Raw genomic sequence first — 14,446 nt, forward strand, 5'->3', positions numbered from 1 at the left:
CAACAATAAATCTTAACATCTGAGAAAAAATTCTGAGAAGTTCTGAAAGTCTGAGAAGTTCTGAGCAATTTTCTCAACGGCTGCACTAGAAATGCTATTAAGTCGATGTTTGAAACTTCTGATCTAATTATCTAAAATTAAAAGCGCGCTCTCTTGCAGTTAAAAGAACTGTTTGTTTGATCACCTCAAACTTTGAGCTCAAAAAAGTGTTGCGCCTCAACCTGGACAGTGGCATTTTTTGATTAGGGTACATTTTGGTTGGGTTATAGTACGGGTAATCTGTTTATCCCTTCAGTTGAGAAAAATTCTCGTTACTTGTTTAGAGTTCAGATAGGTACGCTTTTTGGCCAGAGTTTGACGTTCTGTAACACTTCCTATTGTTTATTGACAATTTTGCTTTCCGTAACCAAAATATTACCATGCTTAAAAAGGTATAAGGATAACTCTGTATGTTCATCCTTTCGAAGAGCTAAACTTTTCATTCATATCACTTATTCAACTTAAAATAAAACTCGTATCGCTTAATTGGTCTTTACATAAGTTGTAAGCAAGTTAATTGTTTTACTAACTCGAGCGAAGTGCCAAGGGATTGACCGACTCAGTATTGCAACCGAGAACCATCAGCAAAATGCAAACTGCAACAAAAACGCCCATCATCTTTGGAAAAAAAGTTCAGAAAACTTCTGAAAGTTTTGCCTATTTGTTATGATAAAGGATAAAAGGGTAAGTTCTTCAAATTATACAATAAATTCTGATAGCAAAATTAATTCAAGTTCATAGTATTTGCGAACCAGGTCCTAATTATGTTACCTTTGTTTACGATTGAGCTGAATAAATCTGTATTGACTTTGTGAGATACTGATTGTTTATATGAAAGTTTCCAGAGACCCCATCAGTCAAACAGCAGGCAGGAATTAACTGATTGTTCAACTTAAAACGGTTTATATGGGTCGAGCAGTTATCTAAAAAATTTATGAAAGGGATGCCCTGACACAAGATGAAAAAAATAAACAACAAGTTTTCTGCAATACGTCTCCAAACACTTTTTTGGAGAACAGATCTTTTCCGATATCTGCTAAAAATTCGCATTTGAACGATTTGAATTTGACCATATATGGTCATCCATGGCACCATGAACGTTTATGGTCATATATATGGTTGCCAAGAAACCATGAACTTGAACTTTTTTCAAAGTTTCAACAGAGACTTTTCACCACTAAAATATGTCACAGGCACTTATTTCACGCTTCTTCAGCCTACGTTTGAAATTTCGTATGGGCAGGTATATGGTTGCCAAGTTTTCTTGGTCACCATATATGGCTTGGATATGGTTGCCAAGATTTATCTATGGTGGTCAACCCGGGATCAAAAGAATGTTTGCATGTTTTCCACGAACTTAATTTCTTTTCTTTAACATAACTTTATTCCGCTCATGGTTCTCCATAGTAATTGTTCATGAGCAGTAAAACTTTAATTTGGGGCTCAATCTAGATGTTTACGGTGATCTAGTATTTTTGACCATATAATTTCTGATGTCATTCAAATCAAAATTAAGCGGATCAAAACTATTTTAAAGTTCAGTAATTGATTAACTTCGCAAATTGTTTGGTTAATTAGAACCTTTGAAAAATATTTTTGCGTCTCTTTAATAAGCTACGGCAATGAATTCAAAATTAGTCACTATAAAAAAATTGATTTGTAAGGCCACAGAAGGTGTTCAAAGCACCATTTGAGTCTTCAATGATTTGAAGACAAGCGTTTTGATGTTTAGACAATCTTCCCTTTCTTGCTTCTCCCAGTTGGTCAAAAAATGTTTATTAAAAAGTATCATGAAGACTCGTTGCCACAATATGACATGACAACATCTTTCAGTTCCCTTGAAACAATATCGAAAAGCTTCCTACAGAACGTCTATATCGCTGCTGACAATCTCAAAGACTTATCTAAGAAGAGACTCAAATTTACTACTTTGCTCTTTCTTGAATTGGTGAACAGAAAAGTCAATTTCACAATTTTTCCCATTGATACTCAGAGGTCTTGATGCCTCTATTGGCAGCATCAATTGCGTATGTGAGACGTATTTACTTGAAGTTTGGCCTGCGCCGGTCACACTTGTTGTCCTCCACGCAATATAAGGTGTTGAATATTGTCCTGACCACGTTGAAAGACATAAGTAGCACCATTAGAAAGCCATTTAAGCGTAAAATTTTAATTTGAAACTGAATATTTTAATTTCATTTTTTTCTAGGTGTTATCCAGATGAAACAAGTAAAAAAATTTTGAAGTAATTATCGTAAACTTTTTTTCACTTTACCAAAATTTTCGACCAATTATAGATTTTATTAATGAAAACTTTGTGTTGTTAATTACCGCATCACGCAATAGCGAGGCTTTTATAGGTGTTGCTTTATTTTTTACAAAAAAAAATGGATAACATTAGGGGGGCATCTTTTTTAAAGATCATAACATTTTATCTACTTCAAATTTAACATCCCTGAGTTGTCAAAACTCTGGTGGTAATTTATTAACACTGAAAAATTACCAATTACAGAACCAAAAACTCTCTCAAACTACTTTTAAAGTGTAGACCTTTTTGAACAAAATTACGGAAATTATTGATTTTCTTTATACATCTCTCATATTTACAACTCTTTTTAAGGCTCATACATGTGTTTTAATGGTGCATTTAAGCATTAATTACGATGACATGTCCTTCTCAAAGAAAAATTCAGGAAGAACTTGATAACTCAGCCTTCGACAACTTGATAGGAAAACAAAGTTCCATAAGAGAAAAAGCTCGTTTACAATCTCTTTCTCTACCGCAGTCTGGTGCCTGGTTATCCGCAGCCCCCATTCCAGCTCTGGAATTACACCTATCTTTCAATGATCTCCGTGTTGCTCTCAAATATCGCCTGGGTGTAAAACTGTATGAGAACGAGAAAAATCTCCCTTTTGTAAATCTGGGACTGTAGATGTAATGGACGACCATGTGGTGTCATACCATGGTCGCGGTGATATGATCTCTCGTCATGATCGTATACGAGACAAAATTATATCAGCTTGCTCTAGAGCTCTTTTGTCTCCCATCTGTGAACAGAAAAGTTTACTACCCGACAATAACTCCAGACCGAGCGATATTTTCTTACCTGTATGGAATGCAGGTCAACCAGCAGCTTTAGACGTTACCGTCACTTCTCCCTTGCAGTCAAGCCTCATTGTAAATGCGTCGGAGAGGAGTAGTTTCGCACTGTCAGCTGCTGAAGACAGGAAGTACGAACAGTACGCCCAGAATTGTAGTGAATTCGGAATTCAATTCATTCCTCTGGCTTTTGAAACGTTTGGAGGATTTTCAGAGACAGTTCGTAAGACACTCAAACGAATCGCTACTCTGGCTGATAACAGAAATTTGCAGCCAGCGGGGTTGTCGGTAGCCTTCAGTAGGTTATCTCAACCAGTCTCTGTTACAGCAATTCTGGAGTCTGCAACCATGCTCCTTGCAAGGGATGCGAGATTATAGACACATATGAAACGGGAGCAAATCTATGAATCCTTATTGCAGAAGTTAAGAGGCGAGTCGGCCTTGAATAGTGTGTCATTCATGAGCGGTGAAAATCTATGTTGATAAGTTTTTGACTCACCTAATGAGTGGGGAGCTCAAAATTTAAGGCATTATCATACTAGCTGTAACTCAGTGGCGGGTGAAATGTGATTGCCCAGAACAGGAAGTTTTTACCTCAAAAAATTTTTCCCAGAAGGAAACGAGTGTGATTGCATGGGTGATTGCATGGGTTGAACTGATTACAATGATCGTTTATGAACCAGGATTTTCTAATTAAATAGCATTTAAGCTTATGTTTCGATTGAACATTTGACAACAAATAATATTTGTGGCTCTATAACTTTTCACAAAAATTTGTGAATTTTTTAGTTTTATTCGCAGCTTTGTCTGCTAAAACTTGTTTGCTTTTAAAACTTCACTTCTGCCCCCATTTTTTGTTCATCACAAAGACTGAACTTAAGACTGACATAATTGAACTTTTACAAATTTTTTAAGCAAGATAATTCGGTTTTTTGGGCTTCGACAGGTTGTCATTTTTAAACGCTGCATTTGTGAACTTTTTGCAAACTTCTAGTTTCGCTTCATTTTTGCTCCTTTTTATCATTAAACCTCATTAATAACTGATAAATAACTGACAATGTTTTTGGTTGGCCCATTTTCAGTTTGGCAAGTTTTTTTGTAGTTTTTTGGTAATAAATAGAGTAAAAAAAATCAAGAAAAGAAAATTATGTTGCCAAATGAGATATTTCCTGAAAATCATTTCAAGAAAATGAAACTGCAAATTTGCAGGTTTATCGGATGATAAGCGATAAAAGAAACCATATTAACAAAATTCCATTGTATAACTTTTTGTCGTTGAAAAAAGCTTCATACTTGTTTCTGGCAACTGCCTCACTTCCGCTAGTTTCTTATGCTTTTAATTGCTTTTAGATTCATCCATCCTGCTTTTCTTGACTAGAGCTTCCACGGAGTTTATTAAATGGTTTACGCGACCCATATACGTCAATTAGGTAATCTGCGTTTTTATGCGCAGAAATTTCAAATACGTTGTTCAAATGTACCGAATTTGAAATTATTCATAAAGACACAAGCAGGTGTTTACAAGTCTTCAAATAAGTTCCAAGTTGTCTACAGCCAAAGACTTTTTGGGCCAGTTCAAGAAGAGGTTAGGTTATTCCTTTCCAATAGAATTTGCTAAAATGTGGTCAAGATTTTTGGCAAACTGCATTTGTAGTAAATTACTGGAAAAATCTTCAAGCATCAGTTGAAGTGTTTTTTATTGGCCAATGAGTCGTTTGCTATTGTTGACACGACTTCGGAGTCAACAAATACTCCAACCAGCTCCATTGTTTCGGAAATCAACAGTCTTTTTTAATAATCATTTGTTTTCACAGTTTTGTTGCCAGATTTATGAAAAGAAACTTTACCTTACACTTGATTACAAGACGGTTTTTTCATTGAATTATTGGCTGAGTTTTCTTATTGTCAGCTTTCTCTGTTTTCTTTGATAAGATTTAAAAACTTTCCTGCTTAAAATTGATTTAAAATCGCAAATTTCAATTTGCAATAAAAACAGCATTTGATTTCCGGTGAAAGTGCGGCTATGTTATTTGATAATTTTCTGTTACTCAAGAGCATCCGCTGCGAGCGTTAAATATTTTGCTCCTGATTGGATACTGGATGCCAAACATGCCATTTCAACTAACTTAGCAGTTTTGTGCTTCAAGTTTTTTTTCAATCTTGTCAATTTTTTTCTTGTAAATTTATGTAATCTTAAGTTATTGTCGTCCTATTTTCGATTTACAGTTTTCGTTTTTCATTAATTTCAATCTCAACTTTTTTTAAAAAAAATGTCGCTGATTGCGTTAAGATGATTGTTGAAATGAAACTACGGCTTTCATAAAATTGAAATTAATTATTTAGAGCTAGAGATTAATATGAAAATTACCATAAAAAACAACGAAGCCATAGAGTACCCTTTATCGTCTCTGATAAAGAGGAGTACATGAAGGTCATCCTCAACAATCATCGATAAGATGCACCTAGTGAACAACGAAGCCACACAGTGCACCGAAGCTAATAACTGCCCATAATCACAGAAAAGTCGCCATCCATTCAAAAAGAAAATTGGAACCAAAACCGAGGTTGCTGGTTTTGATGCAATTGAACTTGAGATGCAAATGAACTACCAGTTAGAAGTTAATTAGAGGGAAGAGGGAAGAGAAGTTAATTTTAGAGGGAAGAGGGTTTGTTTTTTTGGGGGGTGCGCGCAGGGGGAGGTAGGTACGTGAAAGGTAGGGGTTATTGACTGGTGTCTGTAGTTTGAAACATACCCGGCAGATTGCCGGAAAATAGCCGCCGTTGATTCCAATAAGCATGATTGGGATTGAAAGAATAGAAGATATTGACAAAAAAAGATTTTTGTACAAAAACATTTTTTAAGTCCGATTTTTTTGATGGCATTTCGTAGTTGAACATAACGTACTTCTGTTTCTTAGAGAGAGGCTGCAGGGGCTAATATCAATACCAATAAGCATTAGAGATGGTAACTAAGACTTATAGGAACGATGTTCAAATAGCGGGCATCTAAAATTGGGCTTTATGGGTTTATCCCGTTTCTATTTCTGACTTCAATTTTTTATAATGACTCTGTTCAACTGATGTTCAAAATCACTTTTAGCAGAATGAGCGAAGAGAGAAACTAGCCTAGAGAAGTCAAAAAGATATCACGCAAAATGTTGAAAAAGCGGCAAAATGAGGTAAAGCGAAACATTTTTTTATTCGACGAAGTAAAAAAATAGGAGCGCTATAATAGCCGGCTGAGAAGATGAGGGTGGCTATTAATAAGGAGAAGACACTGTTATGGGATGAAAATTTCTCATAATGATTTTTGCACCTTAAGTATTACCACCAGTTTCTGCTTTCGATGTAATAGTACCTAAGTTACTGTTAAAGTACAATGTTCCTATGGCGTAGGGCTGGGGTAGGTGCGTAGTTTCTGTAATTTGAATACGGAGAAGAGACCAGGGAAGGTGGAGGTCATTGGGTTGAAGGTGTAGGGGGGTGCAGGTATGTAGTTGGGGGGGGGCAGATAGGGAGGGTCTTTAAAGATAAGTAGGGGTGACTTATTTAGGATCAAAAAATCTTAAAAAGCTCTTCACCTTGAATAATACCAGCAGCTTCTAATAAATGTACATTACAAACTAAGCTACTGATAAAGTCCTATGTTTGAAAACAGAAGTTGGAGTCAGTGTTGACTTCCAACAAAAGGATTTATAAACTTGTTTTATTTAATAAATAAATACTAAAATACTCAACCCTGATTGGTTGAAATTATGGAAATACCTTTCCCTTAAATGTTTATTTGTTATTCCCAGAGACAACAAGACAACTCTACCCTTTAGTCGGTACCAGTCAGACCTGATATAATAATAAAGTATATTTCTCTCTCTCTACTCCGCTCTTGTTTTGTATTGAGATATACGTTAGACTTTAGCATTGCGGCCGGTGCACTGTCTACTGAAGCTCAGATAGAAGAGTAACAGACTAGAGGAATAGAACTTTAGTTAGTCAGGTAAGCCTTAAGATATACTATATTCTTGAGACTCCATAAGACAGAGTTAGAGTAACCTCCCTAGGTAACCCTACCTCAGCACACGTCTTATCTGGTGCGACCAGTGCCGGACTAATTTTGAAATAACGAACAATTATTTTTCATTATCCGTAACGGAAAAATTAACAATTAAAACAGAATAACCTCTAAATTAAGAACACTACAGAGATAACAATGGCCAGTAATTACCATCAACAACTAGATGATAACAATTATAACAATTACTTAATACCATTTACAATCTCTGATGATTGTCCTTTAGAAAATCGCGAAACAATACACAAAATATTAATAAATTTGAAGAATAACTTCTTCAAAGAAACAAAACATATACAACAAATAAGTATCCATAGAAATCATTTAGCTCATTATCTTCCAGTAATACTACTAGGAAGAGACCAACTAAATAAAAACTATATATTTTCATTAACAAACGAAAACAAACAAAAACGAATATACTATAATTTCCAAAACGACATAACGTTACCAGACATTTTAAAAACATTTTTAAAACGACACGAAGAATCCCAAGATCGAACAAAAATAACAGCGATACCGACTTCAACATACGAATTACTACGAAATACATCTGAGTATCTAAATGAACATCAAAAACCGATACACTCAGTTAACGATAAACTTCGAAACGATATAACAAATTATAACAATTGGTTAACAAAGATTATTGAATTAAAAACAGAATTGAAATCAGCTACCTTAGATGTAGTACAAATAATTTCTGAGTTCACATTCTTATTCTGGTTAGATAATTTTGAACATATTAACGAAAAAAGAAAAGAATTTTGAATAGCATTCAGAACAGAAATTGAAAAACTCAATGAGGAACTAAAACAAATTTGGAACAGTGAGTATTATTCACCGTATTTTGAAAGCACATTAAAAGTATGCTCAGATAGCATAAATTACATACAAGGTTTAGAAAATTATATACAAATATTGGATCAGGGACAAATGGGTTCTACCACATTTAACCTATCGAAAACAGTAACAACAACTTCGACACCGAAAGATATTCAAATGAATACAAATCTTCAAACAAAACAAAAATCAACAATTAAACCAGATAAACTGCTAACATCAAATTTATTTGGACATCAACAAACAATTACAGATGAAATATTTATTTCGGATTCCGAAGAAAGAGAAAAAGAAATAAGATTTCACAATTGGATACCAAATACAGTGAACCAAAGAGTACGAAAGAAAACTCAATTGACAGAAAATAACAACTATAGAAATAATAATTATATAAATACTCTAACGGATAATAACGACCTAAATTGGGAACAAGAAGCACAAAACTATAATAACTTAAAAAACGAAATAACAGAACAAGTAACAAACCATACAAATAAATTAATAGATAACATAGAAAATAGATTTCGACAAATAAATGAGAACATGGAAAGAAAACAAGATGAAGCATTACAGTTTATGTTTGACAAACTAGAAAAAACTATAAATGACATGAACACACAAAACAATAGACCCTTAGAAAATAGAAACACAGAGAATAACTATTTAACAAATCATAGACACGAAACTAGAACAAGAGTATCAAATTCACAAACTAGTAATTCTAATACAACGGAAGAAAGAGAAACAACAGTTACAGAACCTCCACTCCCATTTTATAAGCAATTGACATCAATGAGCATAAACGAAGAACCACTAATTGAACAAAACATAAGTAGTGGGTCAGTACCAACAACAATAAGACCATTCGATGGCACAGATCCAGCATATACTGTCGAAGAATATTTGAACAGTATAGTCGCAGCGATGATATTTAGCAGTGGCATAGAACCAGTTAACAAACCAGGTCACCATCAATGGAAAGTAAAACGAGCAGCCTTAATATTACATACATTACAAGGCCCAGCCCAAAAATGGTATTCAACTCTACCGAGTGAAACAAAATTAGATTGGGAAATATTCTGTAAAGAATTCTCAGACATGTTCGATTCAGAAAAATCAAAACAACAAGCAAAAATAGTATTACAACAATTACAAAAACATACTAACGAGTCACTACGCTCACTTGCACTAAGAATAGAAACACTTGTCAAAACAGCATATTCATTATATACAGAAGATTATCGAAACAGCGTAATGAACCAAACATTTATTAGGTGTTTGGATAACGAATTAAAAACAGCAGCACTGAAAAAACACGCAAACCATAAACAAACACCGAGAGAACCAGAAATGACATTCAAAAACTTAGTAGACAAAATAGACCAAATGGATTTGACAAGAACAATAACAAACAATCACAAACGATTATATGAAGTTAATCAAACAACAAATAGTATTCATGACGATCTTAAACAAATGAATATAGCATGTAACAATATAAACGATTTAAACCAAAACGATTTAGAACAGTTTGAAGGAACAATTTGTAATGTCCTTAATGGAATTAACAATACTTACGACAGAAAAAACTTTAAAGGACGACCAAAATTTGCATTATTTTGTAGTTACTGTAGCTCTCATGGTCATACAAAAGGCAGATGCTTTAGACGACCAAGAAGAGAAAGCATACCAAGACCAAAAGAAAAATCCTTTTACGGTCATATGAGAAACAACCAAAACTTACCAAATCGGAGAATTGACTCAAATAATGTTACTGGACGTCAATTACCATCGACGTCACCAGTCTATAACAGTTCTAGAAGCAGAACAACATATAGACCACAATCACGAAATAACTATAATACACCGAATGATCAACGAAACAAAAACTCTAACAATTATAACAACCGAAATTTAAGTTACAATAGAAATAACTATAACAGAAGCAGAACAAACAGCTACAACAGAAGCAATGATTATAACAGTCGAAACAACAGTAGGTCGAATTCAAGATATAACAGTCAAACAAGACCACAATCACCATATAATAACAATAATAACAGAAATAACAATTATAATAATAATTATGATAGACAGAGGTACAATAGTAGAGATTCAAGTAGAAGAGATAACTACAGAAATAGATCAATCAGCGATAGTAGGCATAATTCAAACAACTATCGCACAAATACTAATAGTAACAATGCTAGAAAAGACAGACGAAATTCATCAAATAGAGAATACAATAACAGAAATAGATCACAAGATCGCATAGGAAACGGACATAAATATAACAATAATAACAACAAAAATAGAATAAATAGCATAGAAGCTGAGAGACAAAACGAAAATCCACCAGGCATAGATGAATACGAATACACATCAGATTCATCGAATGAAGACCAGGAAATACTTGATAAATTCTACAATGCAAACGAAGAAACATGTAACAACATAGTGAATGCATTAGAAAACAACCCGACATGGATTCTACCAATGTATCAATGTAATAAATTTGAACAAGATTTCACAAAACAAAAACCAATACTAGAAATCGATTTCCTACTTGATTCTGGAGCAACATTAAATCTCATAAATGAGGACACTTGGAACGAGATACAATATAACAACCCAGAAATACATCTGGAAAGAGCAAACAAAACATTAACAGCAGCAAATAATACTACTATAGAAACACTTGGAACTATAACATTAAATCTTACAACAGATAGAGTATCAAACAACAGAAACAAACTACAACACAATTTCAATATTCATTTCTACATAACAAAATGTAACCACAATATTCTAGGAACTCCATTTTTCAAGGAGTACATAGAAACAATAAACGTGAACACAAACAAACTAACAATAAACACTAGCACAATTCTAGATAATGATATAACATTTTTTATGAACAGTACAAAAGGATACCCATATTATTCTAGACTTTACCCAATTTTCAACAAAGAAACGATCTATCTAGATAGAGAACAAAATAAATGCATAACATTTCCAATACCAATATTTAAACAAATGGAAAATTCAAACGGAAAGAAACTTTACAGTTCCAACCACTATTTTGAACCGATAAACAAATATCAAAACATATCATTCACCGATATTAAAGATCTTACATCAGAAACCGAACATTTTATAGACATATTCCTAATAAACAAACAACAACATAAAATAACAATAAATGAAGGCCTAATTGGTTTCATGTATCAAAACATTACATTCATAAAACAAAACGAAGAGATGTACCAAACCAATTCAATAGACTTCTTTACAGCGTTATATTTTCTTACTTACGAAAACGAGAATGATATCAATGAGATATTAAACATACAACAAAACGAAACAATTGAACAAGTAGCAACATTCGAACGAAAACCGAACTTCAAATGTAAATTTAATATCCACAAATATACAGAATCCGAAAAAGAATTCATTCAAATGTTTGATTTTCAACACTCATATCTAACACAAGATGAATTTGAAAAAGTAGTAAAAATTATACTAGACTACAAACAAGTCTACGCAACAACAAAATTTGATGTGGGAAAAACAAAAGTCAAACTGAACCTCCCTATAAAGAAAGATGCAATCTTCAAAAAACAACGAATAAGTAAAGTACCGATACATTTACGAGAAAGAATACAAAAATTACTTGATGTTTTGAAAAAATACGATATAATTGCACCAGTCAACAAAGAACAATTATCAACAGGAAATACATTCACAAATCCAGTAATAATATTACGAAAAGGGGAATCACTGAAGATAGTACTAGACGCGAGATACTTAAACAGTATGATTGACGAATCAAAATGTAATTGGCCGATCGAACCAGTTGACGTGGCACTAACACGCATAAATGGAACAATATTTACAACAGCAGATCTAAATAGCGCCTACAACCAAATACCTCTTGATGAAGAATCTATGAGATACACACACTTCACAATAGGCAATGAACAATATTGCTTCAAACGTTTATTTTACGGAATATCTATTGGACCAGCAGCTTTTGCTTCAATACTAACACATTTTCTCTATCCTTTAATACGAAAAGGAACAGTAATTACATACGTAGACGATATTTTCATTCAAACAAACTCATACGAACTCATGTACGAAACACTTATTGAATACCACAAAGTATTGTTAAAAGAAAACTTAAAAGCAGCACCCGATAAAACATACTTCATGTTAAAGAAAGTTAAATTTCTTGGACACATAATTGAAAATAAAACAATAAAACCCCTCAGTTCACGAATAGACGGTTTTCAAAAACTTGAACCTCCAAAAAGTTTGAAAGCCTTACAGAGATATTTAGGAACAATAAACTTCCTTGCCAAATATGTTTATGGCATGCAGCCAATACTTCAACCATTTTATACTCTTTTACACAAAGAAACAGATTTCAAATGGACAAAAGAACATCAACAGATTTTTGAACAAATGAAAAAGACAATAACACATAACTTAGAATTAACAATGCCAGATACTACACAGCCATTCTACATTATAACAGACGCATCGAATACAGGAATTGGAGCAGCATTACTCCAACAACACCCTACTGAAAAGAAAATGAAACTAATATCAGCAAATTCTCGATTGTTCACACCTATCGAAATGCGACTCTCTACACTAATAAGAGAATGCTCTGCAATAATTTTTGCATTAACAGAATATGAATTCCTACTAACAGGGTCGAAGCATCCTATTGTACTATTTACAGATCATAAACCGATCATCTACCTATTTACACAGAAAAATAAACCAAATCACAGAGTTTACAGATTCCAGTTAATACTGATGAAATTCCCAAACTTACACATAATCTGGACAGAAGGAAAAAACCTAGCACTCCCAGACCTGTTAAGCAGAACAATAGACGAAGAACATTTTACAAAAACAAGAGATATAACAGTAGAATTACCAGAAAACATTAAATTCTTCTTTGCAAAAACACCGTTTACAAATAACCTCGAATGCAAATACAGCGTTTGCAATAATCCGAATGATGAGAATACAGACCGAACACATTACCCAGTATTAGCAAACATACATAACAACTACTTTGAGATTAACATAGATAAAAATACATATAATCCGATCTCATACGAGAAATACAATACAGAAACAAAAACAAACCTAATACCAAAATACAAACCAAAAATAAGAGATTGGCAATCACCAACAATAGAAAAAGACGATCTTATTATTAACAAGAACCAAAAAGGACCGTACACAATTCATCACGACGATGATTACCTCAGACTGATTAATGTTATAAAACAAAATTCAGAATACGAAAATGCAAAAATATCAGATATCTTCTATGACGAAAAAACGAAGGTAACAGAACAACTTATTAAAGAAACACAAATATTAGATCCTGTACTACACAGAGTGAAAATGTGGAAAAAACACAATAACAAACCACACTCAGTAACATTGGAGATCCGTGGCAACAAAGGATTATTTGCTTACTTTCGGAAATATAAATCAATAATAATTGACGAAACAACAGAATTAATAAAAATTATAATAAATGTTCACAAAAAGTCATTACAACGAATTTGCTTACCATTAACATTATTGCTATGCGTATTTTACGAAAATCATTGCATAGATCTCGTAGGTCACACAGGACTCGAAAAAACAAAACGAAATATAATGGAAAAATTTTACTTCCCGAACCTCACAACATGGATAAAAATTCTTATTGCAGACTGTATCCCATGCCAAACAAACAAGGTATTCGCCAACACAAAAATAAAAAGTAAACAAGAACAATTAGCACCAACAAAAAAGTATTTTAATGAAATGATAATGATAGACACAAAAGGACCAATCTATCCTACATCAGAAGGAAACAACTATATAGTCGTTATAGTTGACGCATTTTCTCACTATGTAACAATAATGTGTGCACCGAAAAATACAGCACACTATGCATTTACCGCATTATTCGAACATTGGTTCATGAAATTCGGACTACCCGATGAAATACGATCTGATAATGGATCAGAATACATCAATACAGAGCTAACACACTTTTGTAATTATTTCGAAAGCAAATTTAAACCAAGTACAACATATGCACCTTGGACTAACGGTTTAGTAGAAGGAACAAATAGAATAATTGGACAATTTATAAGAACACTGCTGAACGAAAAATATAACAATTGGTCACGAAAAGCAAAATTTTTCCCTTATGCTTACAACACACAATATCAAACACGACTTGGAATGTCACCATACGAAGTTGTTTTTAATCAAAAACCAAGACAACCAACAAAGATTAAACTCGGAACAACAACAGATGAAATGGGCAACTGTAACCCATCAGATTCAAGTGCATGTAACAAACAACCTAC

At 33.4% G+C, this 14,446-nt stretch overlaps 2 protein-coding genes across 4 annotated transcripts in view; one reads left to right on the forward strand and one right to left on the reverse strand.

Moving 5' to 3' along the window:
- LOC142351678 (hemicentin-2-like) overlaps positions 1-2,854 on the reverse strand; it is an 88,742-nt gene extending 85,888 nt beyond the window's left edge. The window contains exon 1 of the mRNA XM_075403818.1: positions 2,821-2,854. Coding sequence (XP_075259933.1) covers positions 2,821-2,854 — 34 coding nt within the window. The remainder of the gene's footprint in view (positions 1-2,820) is intronic.
- LOC142351847 (bestrophin-3-like) overlaps positions 1-14,446 on the forward strand; it is a 464,737-nt gene that overhangs the window by 172,953 nt on the left and 277,338 nt on the right. The window lies entirely within an intron of this gene.

This window comes from Convolutriloba macropyga, chromosome 13, assembly GCF_964194025.1.
Source record: "Convolutriloba macropyga chromosome 13, txConMacr16.3, whole genome shotgun sequence".
Lineage (NCBI taxonomy): Eukaryota > Metazoa > Xenacoelomorpha > Acoela > Convolutidae > Convolutriloba > Convolutriloba macropyga.